The 20,823-nt window shown below is 36.4% G+C and overlaps 3 protein-coding genes and 1 pseudogene across 5 annotated transcripts; 2 read left to right on the forward strand and 2 right to left on the reverse strand.

The window, feature by feature from the left end:
* Positions 1 to 5,504: 5,504 nt before the first annotated feature.
* Positions 5,505 to 6,813, forward strand: LOC125369920 (F-box protein At5g07610-like). The gene is given in 2 exon segments (XM_048373332.1): positions 5,505 to 6,228; positions 6,231 to 6,813. Coding segments are annotated over 2 exon segments (1,197 nt in total). The 5' UTR covers positions 5,505 to 5,513; the 3' UTR covers positions 6,713 to 6,813.
* Positions 6,814 to 9,234: 2,421 nt separating this feature from the next.
* On the forward strand, positions 9,235 to 10,374 carry LOC112536363 (annotated as a pseudogene).
* Positions 10,375 to 10,415: 41 nt separating this feature from the next.
* On the reverse strand, positions 10,416 to 14,450 carry LOC8289644 (putative kinase-like protein TMKL1). Of its 3 annotated transcripts, none has more exons than XM_015725422.3 (3): positions 12,993 to 14,450; positions 11,416 to 12,050; positions 10,416 to 11,337 (listed from the first exon to the last, which is right to left on the reverse strand). In XM_015725422.3, exons 1-2 carry the CDS (start codon positions 13,465 to 13,467, stop codon positions 11,458 to 11,460), a joined length of 1,068 nt encoding a protein of 355 aa, XP_015580908.2. In that variant the 5' UTR covers positions 13,468 to 14,450; the 3' UTR covers positions 10,416 to 11,337; positions 11,416 to 11,457. The 3 variants fall into 3 exon arrangements, with proteins under 3 accessions (XP_015580908.2, XP_015580903.2, XP_002510997.2); XM_015725417.3 differs by having other exon boundaries at positions 10,416 to 11,340; XM_002510951.4 differs by having other exon boundaries at positions 10,416 to 12,050.
* A 2,249-nt stretch (positions 14,451 to 16,699) lies between these two features.
* Positions 16,700 to 20,823, reverse strand: LOC8289643 (acid phosphatase 1). Its single transcript, XM_002510950.4, has 3 exons — positions 19,829 to 20,823; positions 19,341 to 19,550; positions 16,700 to 17,093 (listed from the first exon to the last, which is right to left on the reverse strand). The coding sequence occupies exons 1-3, from the start codon at positions 20,269 to 20,271 to the stop codon at positions 16,916 to 16,918; spliced, it is 831 nt and encodes a 276-aa protein (XP_002510996.3). The 5' UTR covers positions 20,272 to 20,823; the 3' UTR covers positions 16,700 to 16,915.

Raw genomic sequence — 20,823 nt, forward strand, 5'->3', positions numbered from 1 at the left:
CAGTGGTAGGAAAAAACTGAGATACATCACAGGGACAAAGCAAAAGCCGAAGCCTCAAAGATCAGAAGAACCAACAGAAGAAGAGATTGAAAAATTAGAGGAGTAGCAGACAACTGACCATTTGGTCATGTCAATGCTCACAAACACTATGGAACCTCAAATTTCTCGTCTCTGCATCTTAATGGAATCATCAAAATTAATTTGGAAAAAAATGCAGAGTCTTTATGGTTATCAACACAATTTTGCGCACATATTCAGATTAAAACAAGAGTTATCCCAAATCAATCAAGGAACAAAAAGCTCATCTCAATACGCAACAGAGATACTTACAAGGTGGGAAGAGTTGCAGAATTATCTTCCGCCATCAAACGACCCAAATGAAATTCAAAAAAGATCAGAACAGGATCTTGTGTACACTTACCTTGGAGGTCTGGACTCAAGCTATGAAAGCTTGAGATCATAGATCCTCCTTGCAACCGACCTTCCAAAAATCGACGAAGTGATTGCTAGTGTTCAACGCGAAGAAACACGGAGAAACACTATGAACCCTCCTTCGAATCACAACAACAACCACGTCTACATCTCCCGAAGAAACATGTCCCGACAGCGAGGAGGACCAGGCATCATCGCTCGCTGTGACCACTGCCAAAGGCAGGGTCACTCCCGCGATGGATGCTAGTTCCTCTACCCGCACTTGAGACCGTCTCGGGGGGGAGAAGAAGGCGTCGGCACTGGCAACATGAGGCGAGGGGGAAGAGAAGAAAAGAAAGGTAACCGAAGCCTACATGTCAAAAATGAGGGGTTAGGGAGCCAAAACTTACATGTAGAAAATGAGGGGCTAGGGTTAAGGAAAAGAGAAACTTATACTGGATCTGAATGGCTCTCGACCCGACTCGACATCCAACCCGAGTTGATGACCCGGTGACATGTTGACCCGACCCAGATGGAGACCGGCCCAACTGGATTCCAAGCCTACTCCACTAGGTCCGGCCAATAGGCCCATACGACTCCATCAGCCCGACAGGCCCAACAGCACAGTCAGGTCCACACAACAGCTCAGGCCCAACAACTCAACCAGGTCCACATAATAGAAATTCTGGCCCAGCTTCAGGCCTTGGTTCAACAACCCCATGGGTTCGGGCCCTCTCAGCCTAATGGGACAGGTTTGGTTCAAACTATTTTAAATTCAGTTCAGAAAAATATTAAATCTTTTCATCAAGCCTAGATTATTGACTCTGGAACAACAGATCATATGACTTGGGATCCCACAAAATTACACAAAATTAATTCTATAAGGGATCCCTAACATGTGACAGTTGCCAATGGAAATAAAGTCAAAATTCAAGGATATGGCACCACTAATCTATTTAATTCCAATCTTACAAATATTTTATTTTTGCCTGATTTTAAATCTAACCTTTTATCTGTTGGCAAAATAACTCATGATTTAAACTGTAACGTTATTTTCTTACCATCTTCAGTTATATTTCAGGATCGAGTTTCCGGGACGACGATTGGTGAAGGACACCTAGAAAATGGCCTTTATTATCTTCATAGTCCTCCCAAGAAATGTTTTGTTTCAACCACTCCCACCCAAGGCATGCTAATGCATCAAATATTTGGTCATCCTTTCGACAATATTTTAAATAAATTATTTTATTACAATTTGAACTCTGGTAATTGTGATTTATGTAAATTTTCTAAACACTCTCGATTACCCTTTTCATTATTATCTAGCATGTCTGAAAACCTTTTTGATCTAATACATTCTGATGTTTAGGGACCTGCCCCCGTTACTGCATACAATCATTTTAGATACTTTGTTACTTTTATCGATGATTACTCTTGCACCACCTGGATCTATTTATTAAAAGAAAAAAATGAAATTTTTTCACATTTTTAAGAATTTTTTAATTTTATCAAAATTCAATATAATGCAACATTAAAAATCTTTTGCTCCGACAATGGTACGAATACATAAATCAAAATTTCTAAACATTTTTTAAACAGCATGGAATTCTGCATCAAACCACATGTGTTAATACTCCCGAGCAAAATGGTGTTTCTGAATGCAAAAATAGACATCTTCTCAATGTCACTCGCACTTTTCTTTTCCAAAATAATGTTCCCTTTGTTTTTTGGTTGGATGCCCTTTTAACCGCTGCCTATCTCATCAATCGTTTACCCTCTATCATTTTAAGAAATATGAGCCCCCTAGAGATCCTCAAAGGTCGAAAAATAGAAATTGACCACCTTAGGGTGTTTGGCTGTACCTGCTATGTACATGTCAAATGCCAACATAAACTCGATAAAAGTTCTATCAAAACTCTCTTCATAGGATATTCCTCCACTCAAAAAGGGTACAAATGTTAATGATCCCTTGACTCACAAAATCTATGTCTCTCGTGATGTCACTTTCGTCGAGATTCATCCCTACTTCACCAGTCCTACCAGTGTTGACTTCACTTACGAACCATGTCAGTCATTATTTCTGCTTAACTCTGATTTACCTCTTAGCAGTTCTGATCAGGATCATCAGTGTCAGGGGGAGTCACCCTCTGTCTCATGGACGCTTCCTTCAGGGGGAGAAACTCAACCTCAAGAAGAAGAAGAAATTGCCTCGAGAAGATCCACTCGTCAATCCATACCACCTGCAAAATTTAGAGACTATGTGTTTCATACGGTAACATACCCAATTCAGAAGTTCATTTCCTATAATGTCTTATCTAACCAATATCACAACTATCTTTGTCAGATCTCAAATCACACTGAACCCAGAGATTTCTATGAAGCCAACACCGACCCTAAATGGTGTAAGGCTATGGAAGAAGAACTTTTTGCCCTAGAGAAAAATGATACATGTAGTATTGTTCCTCTTCCTCAAAATAAAAAACCCGTGGGATGCAAATAGATATACAAGATCAAATACAATAGTGATGAAAACATTGAGAAATACAAGGCTAGACTTGTAGCCCGGGACTTCACTCAAACCTATGGAGTTGACTATCAAGAGACATTTGCTCCAGTGGCTAAAATAAATACCGTCAGAATTCTTCTCTCAATAGCAATCAATCATGGGTGGAATTTATTCCAAATGGATGTCAAGAACACCTTCCTACAAGGCAATTTAGACGAGGAAGTTTACATGAGTCTTCCTCCTAGACACAAGTCAACCTCAGACACTTCCCGGGTATGTAAGCTAAAGAAGGATATCTATGGCCTAAAACAGTCCCCGAGAGTATGGTATGCCAAACTCACTCATTTTTTATTAAGCAGTAATTTCAGTAAGTATGAATCTGATTCATTTATATTCGTGAAAAACACTCACAATCACATTATTGTTATTTTGGTGTATGTTGATGATATCATAATAATAGGGAATGATAATCAAGGGATAGAGAATGTCAAACAAAGTCTAAAAAGAGAGTTCGACGTCAAAGATCTTGGTCAGCTGTCATACTTCTTAGGCATAGAAATGGCAAAATCCAGCAAATGATTATTCCTATCTCAAAGGAAATATACCCTTGATCTTTTAAAAGAAACTGAAAAAATAGGTGCTAAACCTGCTATCACTCCTATGGAAATCAAAATTAAACTTAACTTAGAAGATGGAGAACCCTTAACAAACATAGGGCATTATCAGCGCTTAGTAAGAAAACTGATTTATCTTACTATCACTAGGCCTGACATTTTATTTGCAGTTAGTATGGTGAGCCAGTTCATGCATGCTCCTCGCACCAGTCACCTAGAAGCTATAGACCGGATTCTCAGATACTCAAAAGAACTCCCGGACAAGAAATCTGGATGAAGAAGAACAATACTTCTAATATAGTTAGTTTTTCTGATGTAGATTGGGCTGGAAGCTGTGACAGGAAGTCTACAACAGGTTACTGTGTCTTTATAGGAGGCAAGTTGGTGACTTGGAAAAGTAAAAAACAAAGCGTAGTGGCCAGATCAAGCACTAAAGCTGAATATCGTGCAATAGCATCCACTGCAAGCGAACTTATTTGGATCAAACAAGTCCTCAGAGATATAAAAATTGAAAGTAAAGAACCAATGCAAATGCATTGCGATAACCAAGCTGCTCGACACATAGCATCAAATCCGGTATTCCACGAACGTACCAAACATATTAAAGTTGATTGTCACTTCGTCAGGGAAAAGGTTCAAAAAGGAGAAATTGAGACTCCTTATGTCAGAAGTCAAGATCAACTTGCAGACATATTCACAAAGGCCCTGGACAGGCAGAATCACCATTCAATCCTTAGCAAGATGAATTCAATAAACTTATTCGAACCCACCTTGAGGGGGAGTGTTGGAAAAGGAAGAAAATCAGAAGCAAAAGAGGTCTCAGAGGTTGCACAAGCTAGGTTGCCTGTGTAGACCTATTATCACAGACCTCAGGGTAAAAGGAGCAACCTTTCCTGCAAAGGTCCTTTCAACCCATACCCTTAGCAGAAAGAATCGTTAGGCAACCGTTAAAATAGATTTCTCAATCAAACAAATCATGTATATATATCAATCATCTTCCTGTAAAGAACTCAGAATTCATATATGCAAAATATACATTCTTCACTGTTATATTTTTCATAGTATATATTAAATATAAATAAAAATTTCTTATTTAACTGAACTGATGATAGAATAAAAAAAAATATCAGAATTATATTTATTAATATATGAAGTCGTAATTAATGTGAATCTGGCACCTGAAATAGGGGAAATAATTTTTTCTTTTCTTACGCAGTGGACAGATTTTTTTTCTTATTTTTTAATTCACTTTAATATTATATTATTTTATTATTTTATGTCATAAGCTGACATAGAATACCACTTTATTATATAATTTCTCAAATGTAAATGCATGCAACTAAACAAACTTCAAAAATTTAGATGCATTTATATAATGAAAGGATAATTCAATATCAGCAATTTATATATATGGAATAAGAAACGAATAAGAAGGTGAAGTATGCCAACGTCAATAAAAAAGAATTATTCTTTCTCACTATACTTTTTCTTATATGGCATTTTTTTACATTGCCACTCCATCTATGATGGTGACATATAGTAGTCAGTTCATAATATAGTTTTTCCTGTTTCGGGTTGCCTATGACATTTTGCTTTGTAAATCTGGAAATACAGTTTGGAGGATTTCTTGGCAAGCTAGGGGTTCTGTTGACATTTGACTGAGAAGAGAACGAAAGACTTCAATGTACTGGTGTATTCCTATTCAGTGCTATGCATGGTTCCTTGGTAATCTAATCTATCTCCTCATATTCAATGCGCATTCTGGTGCCCCAACTCCAAAATAATAACATCAACAATGATAGCGAAATAAAATTATATATCATATGGCTCGAACTTACTTGAAAATGATAATTATGAATTACAGCTAACTTGCAGCACAATCTTCGTCGCAGGGTCAGTTTCAAGGGCGGCAGAGAACCTATATAATACACTTCTTTTTCTCCCACAGATTCCGGATTTTCACATCGTAAAATCCAAACATCATGGCTTGCTCCAGAAGAACCAAAAGAATGTTCCCTTCATCACCATCATTATCATCCGCAGAGACAATTGCCAACAACTATGATCTCTTAACCCATATCCTGCTTTGTCTGCCCATCAAATCTCTCCTCAAATTCAATTGTGTATCAAAGCATTGGCTATCTCTCATCTCCAATCCTCACTTCTACCGCCGCCTTAACCTCTCTGACTCTCCTTGTGCCCTCTTCGTCCAAAAATGGCCGCGTTCAGACATCCTTGAATATGACTTCATCAAGCTTGATTCTGGTCACTCTGATGCTCCTTCTAAAAATCTTACTTTTGTTAATGACCCTTCAGATATCAAAATCATTCAGTCTTGTAACGGATTGCTCCTCTGTTATTGTAATGAGATGAGTAACTATTACATATGCAATCCAACTACGAGGCAATATACTATAATCACTCCACCAAAGCCAATTGATTATGAATGTTTTGATCATTATTTAGATTTTGATCCTGCCAGATCACGTCACTACAAAGTTATATGTACATGTCAATACGAGATTTCAGAACCTGATTATCATATAGCAGTTTACTCGTCGAAAACTGGCCTATGGAGGGTCACAGCTGCAAGTTTCACTTTGGACAACATGGATTTTGGATTCTATGGTGGGGTCTTCTGGAACGGGGCTATCCATTGGTATACTGATTCCGGTCCTTCCTTTTGTTTTGATGTTGATCAGAACAAATACGAGAAATGCCAATGCCTCCAATTCCAGATGATTGGTATCGGAGGAGGGTTATATATTTTGGGGAGTCTGGAGGACATTTAAATCTTATTGAGATCTATCATCATGCCGCTACACAATTTAATGTGTGTGAATTGGCGAAAGACTACTCAGGATGGTTTGTCAAATATCGCATTGAGCTTGAAGAAGTTATAATTGCATTTCCTGAGATGATTAAAACCCAATTTGAACCAACAGTGTTGAATTATTATGCATATGAAATTTGGTGTATTGTTAGAGGAGAAAGCGATGAGAACTCCTACATGGTGCTGCATATGCCTGCAAAAATTATACGGTATAACTTGAAGGGTAAAAGTTTCAAGAAGCTTTGTGATTTTCCTCCAGACAGCGGTGCAACTGGTTTTCACGAGGATGCTATGAACTTCAGGTGGGGTAATGCTTATACGTACATTAGAAGCCTTGCGCCTGTTTGATGGCATATTTTGTTGGTGGTGTCTAGTCTGGGTGATTGGTCTTCTTGTTCTTGTGGTTTGTTAGAGTCTTTGTTCTCAGGATGGATGACTACAGAAGTAATAATCAGATTGTGTAATATTGTAATATTGTAATATTGCATGTTCTTTTTCTTTGCAATTCAATCAATAGTTGAATAATATTTATATACAAGTGTGCAGCTTAAAACTAAATAATGCAATGCTTTGACTAAGCATGATTAATATTTTAATCTTCTCCCTAACAAAGTGTCAATCAAGCTCTATATAGATTTTTCTTTCATGGAAGACCGGGTTATTTTAATATTATTGCAGTTACGTTGTCATAAAACATTTTTCCCTGCTTGTTGAAGGTCAACCCTGAAATCTTCAGGCAGATAAAAGAATTACAAGTTACTTTCGATTTTTCGGTTACAAAATGGAAGAATCCAAGTTGTTTTATATGTAATCTAGGCCATTGCCTTGCATTTAGCTTCTGCAGAACTTCAAGATACTGTACTTTGTTTATTTGATCTCCAGGTAATCGAAGAGTTCCAATCTCGTTCGGCACAACCTGGTCATCACGATCCACATAAACTTTCAACTGTAAATCTGATTTAGCAGACATGAGAATGCCTTGACCAGGTGACTTGGTAAATTGCAACAAAATGAACGCATTCTTTTCCATCGCTGATGTTGCTATGTCCTTCTGGTCAATTGTTCTTATCAGATGTGGTCTGAGCTCTGGCCGTCGGATTGTATTTGGGTACTTCTGATGGTTTGGATTGTTAGGTCCCTGCTCCTTCTTGTGCTGATTCAGATATTGAGAAGAAGGATCTGTTTGGTGGTGAGGGATTTAAGCAAGGACTGATTCAGCTATTTTTCATATGTTGCAGGCCTCATGACCGAGTTTCTTCTGGGCCTTAAGTCCAGTTTGTTGAGTTCATTGGGCTTCATAACCCTGTTTCTAGACCCAGTTATTAGATCTTTGACCCTTTGTTTTCAGATTATCCTAGGCCCAATATTTATACCGTCGACTCATTTTATACTATTTTCTTGGCCTTTAGCCTTTTTAATACAAGCAATCTCTTTTAGTCCATTTGTAATTATAGCTTACGGTTCCATTGATATGAGGATATGATTTTCAAGTTCGTGTTCAAAGAAGTCTTGGCAAAGCCGCTTTTGGATTTCTGAACTTTGTTTACACATGCAAATGTGCAAATGATCCTAGGACTTGAACTTTCAGTACTATCATGCTTTCTTAACTGACGTTAGTTTGACAATTCCAGTCCTATCAGATATTGTAGCCACTTTGAAATCCTTTCAGAACAGACATGAATTCAACAGTTTTCATTTCATTTGGCGAATAATTTAGCACAGTATCATTTCATTTGAGCAATTAAAATTTTTGTTCAAATGTTCAAGAACAAGTGAGATGGCTTAGAGAAATCCTCATGGAATAACAAGCTTCACTTTTATGAAACTTCTATCTTTGGTTAAAAAAAAAAAACTAAATACTTGACAGAATGAACAAAAATTGTAAAATTGCATTAGAAGGACCAAGCACTATTATTATATAAGGATTTTAATGAAGAAGAGTATCGTCATTTCCATAATGGCTTATGTCAGCTTAGGCCACATTCTACTGGATTTTACCTTATCTGCTGAAATAATGGAGTACAACCAAGTGCACCTCTCTTAGTTGCTAAATAATTCGTCGCCTAAATTAAAGTGAATATCGCCACCAGCTTGTGATCGTGTTGCAAAATCATTTTGCAACTGCCCAGATATTCTCATTCGTCGCGAATATAATTTGTTTCGTTCTTTATCCTATCACCAAGAGATACAAGTTTTGGCAACAAATAAATTCCTCAGTTTTCTTTTAGGAATATTCTGGTGGAGGAATAATTTCCCAGCAAAATCATGTAAGCTCGCCAAGTCAATTAACTAAAATATGGCTTACAGAACGATCTTCAAGGGCAGCAGAGAACCTATATAATACGCCAGCTCCTTTTTTTCTTTTTTTCTTTTTAAATCTCTCAAGAACAAGGCCACTGATTCCGATTTTGTCACATTAATAATCCCATCATCGTGGTCTCAGCCAAAAGAATCCAAATAGTCTTTTCCTCATCACGATCATTATGCGCAGAGAACATTGCCAACAACGATGATCTCTTAACCCGAATTCTGCTTTGTCTGCCAATCAAGTCTCTCCTCAAATTCAAGTGTGTATCCAAGCACTGGCTCTCTCTCATTTCCAGTCCTCACTTCACTCGTCGCCTTAACCTCTCCGGGCCCCCTTGTGCCCTCTTAGTGCATAATAAACGGAGACGTTCAAACGTTCCTGAGTTTGACTTCATCAAGCTTGGGCCCATGAACTCTGATGCTCCTTTTCGAACTCTGACTTTTGATAATAACCCTTCTGGTATCAATATTATTCAGTCTTGTAATGGATTGCTATTATGTGCTATACTCAGAAGTATCCATTTGAAGCAAAATATTACATTTACAATCTTACTACTAAGCAGTATACTGTAATTCCTCCCACTGGCACTCCGCCATGGTGATTGTTATTGATCCTTCCAAATCATCGCACTACAAAATTGTTTGTGTATGCCACTGCGACAACATTGAAGATGTTGCAGAACTTGAATGCAGGATAGAGATTTACTCTTCAAAAACCGCCGGCTCGTGCAGGTCTCAGGGAATTTTAATTTGGACTTGGACATTGGAGTCCATGGCGGAATCTTCTGTAACGGTGCTATTCATTGGTATACTGATTCAGGTCCTTCTTTGTGTTTTGATGTTGATCAAGAACAAATCAGAGAAATGCCAATGCCTGCAATGCCAGAAGATTGGTAAGGGTAAGATATTTTGGCGAGTCTAGAGGCCATTTATATCTTGTTGAAATCTATCTATCATTCCTTACGCAATTTAATGTATTTGAGATGGAGAAAGACTACTCAGGCTGGTCTGTTAAAAGTACCGCATTGATCTTGATGGAGTTGCAAGTGCATTTTCTGAAATGACTAGATCCTACATTGAAACATCAGCATTGAATTACTATATTGTTCAAATTCTGTGTATTGTTAGGGGAGAAAGTGATGAAGACTCCTGCTTGGTGCTGCAATTATCTGGCACAATCATACGGTATAATTTGAAAGATAGAAGTTTTAAGAAGCTCTCTGATAATGATCCAGGTAACACTGCAGCGAATTTTACATATCATGGAGCTTATGCGTATATTAAGAGTGTTGCCTGTGTTTGGTGACATAGCTGTATGGCATATTCGGATGACATGTCTTGTTCTTGTGGTTTACTTAGGCTGAAGCTTGAATCTTGTTTGCTATCGTGAGAGGTGATTACACATGTAATAATTAAATCGAGCGTATTCCCATGTTTTATTTACATATTTTATAAGTGATATGTGTTTTCAGTCTTGTCTCAGAATGATCTTACATTTCCGCAGCTACATAATGTAACGCTGAACTACGCTCAATTGGTTATTGATATCACCATATTAAGCTTATGAAGTTATGAGAAAGATTGTTAAGTCGCATATATGGATGGTGATAATTTGATGGGTTGTGTTGTGGTCCCATCTTGGTGCTCAGAATGCGTCACACGTTGCCGATAAAATTATGTGAATGGGTCCAGTGGCTCAAAGTGGCATAGCTATGGAAGATGATGTGAAAAGCAGAGAGAACAATTGACCAAAAGTGATATTATTATAAAGCAAAAAGGGCCACTGTGCTGCATCTAGGTGGCGATTGATTTCTTATAGTTGGACTTGGCCAATCCATAACCACCCCCCATCAACCACTTGCCAGCCAATAAAGAACCCAGAATAAAAGAGAACGGACAATGATAGAATATTTAATACTCTGTACAATTTTCCATCTCTGTTTTGATTCAATATACATTTGAAAATTTGAGGTACATGTCTTGGTATCCATTGCCAAAAGCATCACGATAATATATTAACGACCAATTGCCATAACTGCAAACGCACCTCATTGCTAATGCAAGTTTGATAGGGCCGGACAAATTACTAGATAGGACTGGTACATGTGCCATTACTCTCACATGATAGATTGTCCTATTTGTCTGCGAGATTAAAGGTGCATGCTGCGGCCCTATTGAGTATGTTAACATACCTGTTTGGACATTTAGCAGAGAACAAACAATAGTCCAAATGGCTGAAGTATCCTGTTTTCTTCTCAAGCAATGACCCAGTATGTTATTTAGAGGTATCTTTGCTCAGGCAGCTGAAGGGAACATGGGCACTTTTGCCGTGGATAATTGGCTCTTTCTAATTAACTTATATGCCTTCACAAAACAAAGCTGGGAATGGGACCATATAGGATCAACAAATTTTGATACTTTTGGCAATAAAGAAGTCCAAAAATCCGACAATGTCAATCACAATGGCTCAATTCTTGTTGGATGGTTAAAGCGTGCAACTTTCGCTTTAAAATCAAAATGCTGGCTTGGTTGGAAGCTTCTCCATAAACATATACATTCCCACTTTCACGATTCCTGATTAGTAGACAAAACTCTATACCTTTTCTGCTAATTCAGAATAAGCACTTGTGCCCACTCCATATATGATAACGTTGTCATTGTTGTCCCTGCTGCCATCAACAAACACCAATACAAAAAAATCAAAGTGAAGAAATTTAGCCGCGATTAACTGCACAGTGACTTACCACCAAAACCAAGCTCAATTTTCCACAAGCATGGATAAGGTGTCATATGCCAATTTCTTCAAGCTTCAAAAGGACTTGTTTGATGTTCGGTCTAAGAGAAGGCGAAGGAGAACAGCAAGACATAGCAAGCTGAAAATATTTAAGTATGCATTCTTCAGTAACTGGGGTTTCATTATCACTGTGATTGCTAAGGAGTATGTCCGGATGGTATAAATCTGTTATTCTTCGATCAAGAACTGCATTTCTCATGAAAGTCGGCAGATGAAAATCTTCATCAGGAGTTGGATTCTCATTGATTGGTTCCTTACCAGAAATTAGTTCAAGCAAGATTATGCCAAGGCTGTAAATATCAGTACGCTCACTTGCATCTTTCATTTTGATTAGCTCAGGAGCTTTGTATCCCTCAGCTGCAGAAGCTTCAAGCATTTCTTGGCCAGCAGTAGGATTCAAGAGGAGATGCAGGCCAAAGTCTGATATGTATGATTGGTAATTGCGATCCAACAGTATGTTTTTTGACTTGAGATTCCCATGAACTATAGGCCTCTGCAATCCTGTGTGAAGATGATCCAGTCCTTTGGCTATACCAATAGATATTTTATACATGGTGGTCCATTTGTGAGACTCCGCATTTCCATCTGCCAGAAAAGAACAAAGTTGGTCCATAAAGACTTGCTGCAACTTCAAAGAGTACTTCTAGAATAGGAATTTACTTAAAACAGCAAGAAATTTAGTGTGCAAGTTGAAATACTGAACATCATTAACATCAAACATTCGCGAGGTTAAACCAACATTATCATTCTTCTACAAAGAGATATGGGAAGGGAAAATGACAAAAGGTTGGTACCGACAGATTTAAATTAAGCAGTGAGGAAACCAGAAAAGGTTGACTATGTGCCCAATAAGATATCTAAAATAATGCAGGCAAAACAAGATTTTGAGTCTCAATCCAGGCAAGTAATCATCCATGACAGTCACATTCCAACCACTCAACCCCAATAAAAGAATAGATGAAATTAATGAACAAAATTTGAAGATAAAGTAAAAAGCTAAAAATGTAAAGCACCTCTTAAATGTTAATGCTCAGAAATCTATAGCTGATCTGACTGTTTAAGATCTACCAACTGAATTCATCGGTTAGATATCATAGTCAAATAGAAATTTTGATGGTGAAAAATCAGCAAAAAATCTGAAAGATGAAAATCAATATTTTTCAGAATTCAAATTGAGCAAACTACCGATTAATCCATGTATGTTCTAAACGAAAACTAGAAATAAACGCAGTGGAAAATGCATGAAATTAAATTAGAAAATAAATAAAATCACATTAATCTCAAAACTAATCGGAAAAAGAAAAATCAACAAAACAGAGAAAGAACAAAGAAGTTTCTTTCCAAAAAGAAAAAGAGAAAAAGCCATGTTTTCATTTTTCTCCTCAAGTGAACTTAGTAAAGTAGTTAACTTTATGCTCTTAACATTTTGAAAATTATACGGAAAACATACACAGGAAAGGCTTCCTCAAACTTTCTCAGCAGGCAAACAAACAGGAAACCAAAATAATCATAAACTCAACGACTTACCTTTAATGAACTGAGCCAGATTGCCACGCCCAAGAAACGGATGAATAAGAAGCTTTTCACCTCTTGGCCCAGCATAAAACCCCAACAGAGGCACCAAATTAGGATGTCTAACGTAGCCTAGCAACTGTATCACCTCATCAAAATCTTTAAACCTAGCAATACAAATTGGCCTCAAGAATCTAAGCAACCTGACAGAGTTACTCCTGTGCAACAAAGCCCTGTACAAGGTACCATAGTTGGATTTCCCTATCACCTCTCCTGGAGCATCAAGAATGTCATCTATAGTTAGGTCTTGCCCTCCTTGAAATGTCACCAAGTCCTCTGTTTCTGTCTCATCATCTCCATGCTTCAGCTCAGGGCTTTCTACGTCATTTTGGCTTTTTCTGAAGTAACGAAAGATGACAAGTATAAGACTGATCAAAACAATTGCTGAAGTTAATCCAAGAATCAGTTTTAGCATATGGGGGTTGTTCATTTCTTGTGAGTTATGATTCTTTTTTAGGTTAGACTAGTGAGAAAATACAAAATACTGAAGACTGGCTTAAAAAGTGTAAAAAGAAAGACAAAGAACTAAGAATTAAGATCTGGGTACAGTAAGACAGAGAGAGAGAGAGAGAGAAAGTGTTGGGTTTAGTGAAAGCTTAGTTTAAAGATTTGTATGGAAAAGTGTGAGGGAGGGAGGACAAGCAGATGGAGATAGAATTGAACTTTGTAGGGATTGTGAGACCGAAGATTTAAATAAAAGGGTAAATAATAAAGGTTATACAGTAGAATGAAAATGGGCTTTGGATCAAGGGAGATAGATCATTAACAGTGCTTTGAGGTTGATGGATTTTGCAGAATGAGAAGAGAAAGAAGAGAAGGAATGATGCAATGTAGTAAGACAGATCTAGGCATGTGATGTTCTATTTAGTTTTGACTGTTATATTTGGGTTGCAGGTGTGAAAGTTCTGCCATGCCATTAGATTTATTGCAGGTATTTTTTTTTTTTTTGACAATGACAGGGATTGCCAATTCCATGTACAAAATTTTTATATCTTTAGGCATTATTCAACTACTTGTATATCTGCTTGATGTGAACCATATTTTTTATACTTTATTCTTGATTTGTATATGTAGTATTAAAATTAATTATCTAAAGTCACTAAATTGAAGTGATTATCACCAAGTCAAAGTGGGCTATATCCCCTTGTTGGGGTTGGAATTAGAATGAAATGGTAATGAGAACCTGTCTGCCTCTTCTGATAATTGTTCCTTTCCTAATCTTGCTGCATATTCTCAATCTGATATTCTTTGATTAACGTTTTATTAATTTAACTTTCAATTGCAAAGGATTATTAACAGAATAAAAGAAAAGCCAATCTCTGTTGTGCATCAAAGAAATGATTCCTGGGATGATTAGTATACCACATGGGGGCCATCTGAGAGAATGTCTTCTACACTTGAAATCATTATTCTCTGAGAAAAAAAAAGGAAGAAAAACTGACATTACCATTTAAAGACTTGTACTAAAATAATCAATCTATGTGAAAATTAAAACTTCAATCTAGAATATTTAAGAGATAATTTCTCAACACAATCAAATCCAAATTCTAAACTTTATTTTCTCTTTAATCACTTTAAACTCAGTTCAAACAGAGACAATCAAGAGAATGCTTGGTCTACATGGCCTGTTTTTCATTTTCCATCCAAAATCTAAAGTTTAAGACATAAGATCTGTGCACACGTTTGAAAGTAGGAATGCAGCAATGACATGTGCTGGGACATTAATAACCCTTGTGACAATCGTCTGATCTGAGATAAACGTTGGAAGAAGGGAAGAGGGACTGAGGTCGGGTGGTTGAGACTTGAGACTTGAGAGACTCAAGACAGGAATGTAAATTAACGGCGGAGATTGATGAGATATTAGTTATGTAGACCCCATATTACTCAAAGCACTCATCTTTCCCAACCGTGAGGGACCCTTGCCACCATGTCAGATGTCAATACCCCAAAAATCAACTACAAATATGTCCCACCTTATTTTACTTTCTTTTCCTTCTCCAATCTTTCCTTTTAATTTTTCTTTTTTGACCAGCCTATCTATCTTTCCTTCTTTTTTTTCAAAAATGGATTTTATTAGATTCTAAATTTAGAAAAAAAATATCCCAAACTTAATAAAACCACATTTTATAATTTTTTTTTATTCATTAAAAGTTATGAACTGCATAGCAGCAATAGCTCATTGTTTTATACTGATAAGCTCTTATCAATATGAATATATAATAAACTTAACGATGTAAATTTAAAATCATTTAAATTTAAATTCCATAATATGATGTAATTAATAACTTTGTTAATAATGCTATAAAAGGTAATCAAGTTTTGATTTAGATGGAGAAATTTGTTTTACTCATTTTTATGATATATTAACAGGTTTCCATTTAATGCAATGCCTAATATATTGAATTGTACTGTCTAGCTTCTTTTTTTTGTTAAAGGATTATCTTACTAACTTTTAATATCACACTTTTAAAAGTAATTATGTAATAAAGAAAAAGAGTCGAGACTCGAGAGCATGAAATAAAAAAAAAAATCTTTAAAGAATAATAAATCTAGAATGTTATTATTATCATTATTATTATTTATATCAAATATAGAGAAATTATCAAAGGCACTCCCTTTATTACATCATTGCCATTTATATTTACTAATTTTTAATTATGAATAATTAATAATATTGATACATATAATTAGTCATGTCTACAAGCAAACAGAGTCTATTCAGAAATTTCTCTCAGTAATCCTCAAACTATTTTTTCAATAAACTTTGTGACGAGGTATCATTAAATATATGGGAATAATAACACTAAAATAAACAATAGCACATGCACCATTATTGGGACATACCATCCAACTCAATTCAAGTATCCCTTGAAATATACCCAAGTGAGCAAAATTAAAAACTCACCAATCTACTTTTGATGTGCTATCTAATTTGTGTTCTTTAATTGTTGTACAATGAGCATCTCATTATCAAGGCCACAATCCAAAAGGGCACTTGGCTTCTTAACTTACAGAGATTGATGTTGGACATTACTTTTTTTTCGTATTAGTAAGAAAGAGTTTCCTGACTCTAATCATGATCCAGTGATTTTAAAATTGATCAAATTACAATAACTTTGCAATTGAAGCCTCTTTACTGAGCTTAGATTTTCCACTTAGCCAATATAAAATGGTGATTAGATGGTGCCGCATTTTGTTATTATTCAGGGCCAAAAGTATTTGTGATGGCAGAGGAAGTGTTACAAACTTATTACCGACTTGCCATTTGTCTCGCATATGCAATTGAATGAAAGGGGAAGAGAAATAAGATTGAAGTTTAGGCTGCCTACCCAACATTTTAGCTAAAATACCTCATTGCTCGAGTGACAGCAAATATATCCGTTTGCATTGGAGCTGCCTAAAGAAAAAGGAAGCAAGGGACCAATGTAGACAAGAAAGGCGCATACCAAGAAATGCTGCTCTTAGTGTATAAGTGGGGATAGGAAATACAGAGTGGTCCTCTTTAATAATGCACTCCAAAAGGTCTGATTCTGCAGAAAATCGCCCCTCTAGGGAGGGCACTTGAAATAAAGAGGACAACCTAGTAGCCTGCCCAGTTCATATGATATCACACAAGGATAAGAAGAAGAATCACGTCTGATGGGTAAATACATGGACAAGACTCATCAGGAAAACACCTTTACTTTCATACACAATGTTGTCTCTAACTTGTTATCACAACTCTTAACACCAGAAACCAATTAGTTGTTCATTATACTAAAGCATCATAAGTTACAGAGTAGAATAATATTTGAGACTTTAGATGCCTCCAAGAATTGGCAATTTTTGAGGATACTGCACGTCACTTATTTTAAATGATCCAAAATGTTTTGGATTATTCAAGGAATGTAATACATAGGATTTGGAAGCTTGAATGAGCGAGTAGACATTGAAATACCTAGTAAGTCGCTCCATTGGTCACCAGAGTTTCCAAGAATCCGATATCCTTCGCTCACCATCTCACTCCTCTTCTCTGACTTGTATATTGAAGCCAGTTTCCCATGGTCTCCAGAGGCTCTGCACAGAATGAGAGACCAGTAAGCAGTCAGAAGAAGGCCGAGTAACTCCCAATTATCAGTTGCAAGTTCAACAGTTAAAACAAATTAACATCCTAGAAATTTCAACATACATCATGATTGAAGATATAAGAAAAGGAAAATAATGAGGGTGGTAGAAATACCATCATGAAAGTTCATAGAAGAATTATTGAAGTTAAATCAATTTTTGCATTTGTCCTCACTTATTCGGCATGAAATTCATGAACGCAATTATCGAATCAAGTCCCTAACATGAAAGGAGCACTTATGAAAATAACATGGAAAACCAACTGTAATGAGAGTCTGTCTTATGTGGACCCTTGGCTCTATCAAATCACTGTTTGTTTACCCAAATATTAAGCAATGGCATTTTGGCACCTTTACCCATAAATCATTTCTAGCCCAAGAGATGACAGAAAAAGGTTAGCCTTCATTAATGCCTCAAAAGTTCAAGTATAGTTAACAATGTTTCAAAAGAAGATTCTTATTCGTGGATTTGCACTAATCTATAAACCTTAAAAAATTTCTTTGGGCAACACATCCCAGAAAGAGCATCTTTTCCAAGGATCATCAAACCATTTTTCAAGGTTCTACTCACAGCTTCTACTGTTACAATAATGACAACTTCTTTGTATATATTCTCTCTCTCTCTCTCTCTCTCTCTCTCTTTTCTTTTTTAATCCCGAAAGAAAACACATTTCTGAAGGATTAATCATATAAAGACTGCCAAAACCATCAGGATTATGGAGATCTCTACAACTAACTGAAAGTGGAAAAGTTCAGTTTCATAGCTGTTTCCACCCCTGGAACAAAATCAGCATCCTGAATGGTCCCTTGTAATTCCACCAATTCAAATTCTCCAGTATCCCTCATACTCCTCCATCAAATATAAACTTTTGTTTTTTCTCAAGTTCACATATGCTTCCTAAAGTATCAAATACAAACAAAAACTATACAAGTTAGCAATCTTTAGTGATAAATGAAATGTCAACCCCTATTCTCAAGAGAAAGCATTTGTATCCTAAATTTAGATATGTTCCTACTCTAAGAAGTACGGACACGGGACAAGGACAGGTAGATATGGTTATTTCTAAAAACTTGGACAAGACATGAGAGGGACACGGTAAATAAAATATAAATATATTTATTATATTTAAAATATAATACTAATATGTCTCACATAAATAGTGCTTAATTATTTTTAAGAATGTCTTTGTTATATATTTAAAAGAAATTTAGATGTGTCTTATATTTTTTTAATTTTATCAAAAATTAATCGAAATATTATGGACTAATTAGATTAAAATGTTAAATTTTTGGCTAAAGATGAAATTGTCTAAAAATTTAAAGGGTTAAATAGCTTTTAACTTTAATTTTGTAAATTTCAAAATTGCCTCGCTGTATCTGCACCGTGTCAATAAAAATAGAAAAAAGAAAAACAATAATATTCCGACACGTACGGACTGGTGTAGGGTATGTGTTGAACACGTACTGGACATGTGTTCGTGTTGGAGAAGTGTCTGCCTTTCAGAAGTTTTGGTGCTTCCTAGTTCCTGCTTCTCCCCCTTCCAACATACACCAAATTGCTAACTTGGCAATCTAGAACTCTATCCTTCATAACCACCTAGAAGGTGCACGCTAGAAGAGAAGACATTCAACAAGATATGAAGAAATGACTATTAGCAGGCACTGCTCATGCCTGCTATACAGATTAACTACCAAGTATATGACCACATGACAAAATGACCTTGTCAGATCTCCTCATCTGAAGCATGTTCAAAGAATGAAGATTCACTAGCGCGACTGTCTAGGATTATTCTCTCACCTACGGAGGAGCTATTAGTTTCTGGGAATTGAAAATTAGAAAGGATCTAAGATATAGCCAAGATAGTTGAGAAAAGAACAACAGATCATCTACTCCTAAAGATAACAATCACAACACAATATCACTACTATAATGCTAATAGGTTTCAGTTACACGCACAAAAATGCTGAAACGAAAAGGATGTATATAATTCTCTCTTAAGAAGTTGCACCCGAGAAACTCAATCATCAACACATTTTCCTATCATTCTGAACTCTCTAATGTATGCATATGTGAGCATCCGTGCAGTACTCAAGACTGCTATAGGGTATGTATAAGCAAAATTTTATCTCTGTCCAGCTTAACGAACAAAATAAATTTACATTCCCATATTTTCTCAACAGAAAAAGCTACAGCACTCACCTCAAAATTAGCTTATCCCAACTCTGAAAACCAGCCTTGATCAAGTTCTCCTCAGTGACACCCCTTTGATATTCACTGCGTCCTGTCAGCAAGAAAACCTTAAAGCCCAAACCTCGAACCTCCTTATAGAGTTTCAAACTGGACTCTATAGCTGGTGCCGTAGCCTCCTCAACCCACTTATCAAACTTCATTGGATCAAAAACCTCCAATCTAACATAAAACACAAACATGCGTACATTGTAATTAATTAGATGCCCATTTCAATGAATCAAAATCAACAAAAGAAATACTCCATTTCTGCCCTCTATTGGTTGCTGAGGTGGCAATAAACTAATAAAAAATTATTAAGAACCTCATGCATTGTAGTCTGCAATTTTCAGTTTTCTAACGATAATACTTGAAATTCAACAACCCCAAATTTGCATTGCTCGAATTAAAGTTCCAATTTTTTTCTTCCTTCAAAATTCAACAAAACTCAAAGTCCTTACCCATAGCCATGATCAGCATAATAAGGAAGATTAGAGAGCAAAGTTTCATCAACATCAAAAACCCAAGCATCCTTTCCATCCTCACTCAACTGAACACTCTTAGCATAAACTCCAGCCTCATTAGAAACCCGTTCAAGGTCAACTTGATAACCCCTCCCCATCACATAATCTCTCACATACCCTGCACATTCTTGTGGAATTGTTTTCCATGGATTCAAATTATTAGCCTCCACTGCAAATCTCCAGCTAGTACACTGTAATTGAATCTCATTGTCAAATTCCTTGAACTGGGTGGCTGTTTCAGTTTCAATAATGTTATCTGGGTATTCAAGAATCAAAGGCCTGGGTAAAATGTGAGAGTTGAATTGTTCATTACAGAAAACAAGCGAAAACAAAGAAAAGAAAAGGAAGAGTCTAGGAAAACAAATCATGATTTTGGGCATTTGGATTTATTTTTTTTCAAAAAGGTGGGGATTATCGGATTTTGACTGGGTTTTATTTATAGAAAGGGAATCTATGGAAAAAGTGAATCTGAAGAATTCTCTTTTTTCTTTATCTTTCGCTTTTTTTCTTGGGAACCAAAAAAAGGCCAAAAGGTGTAATGGAATAGATAAGGAATTTGAGTTGTTTTTGCGGGTGAAGGATAGGAAAAGTGGGAAACCCTTTGAAACAGTAATCCCTCACATTTGCTGGTTTTTTGCAGAGAGAGATAATTTGAGAAGAGAAGTGACGTCTGAGCTAAGCGAAGGAGAAGTAATGAAACAATGGAATTTAAAAATATTCGGTTTTTTTTGCTTTCTTTAATTTTGCGGTTGCTGCCAAGTTTTTGGGTTTTCGGATATGGAGAGGGGGGATCAGAAGCTTGTGATTTAGTTTTTGATGCAGCAAGTAGGAGAAAACAATTCTTAATTGTTGGTACCAAAAATACAGCGGGAGGGAAACGCAGAGTCTCAAATGAATCGGGTGGGTTATGGCAGATGACGGGAAATTGCTTA

The sequence above is a fragment of the Ricinus communis genome, chromosome 4, assembly GCF_019578655.1.
Source record: "Ricinus communis isolate WT05 ecotype wild-type chromosome 4, ASM1957865v1, whole genome shotgun sequence".
In the NCBI taxonomy this organism is placed as follows: Eukaryota; Viridiplantae; Streptophyta; class Magnoliopsida; order Malpighiales; family Euphorbiaceae; genus Ricinus; species Ricinus communis.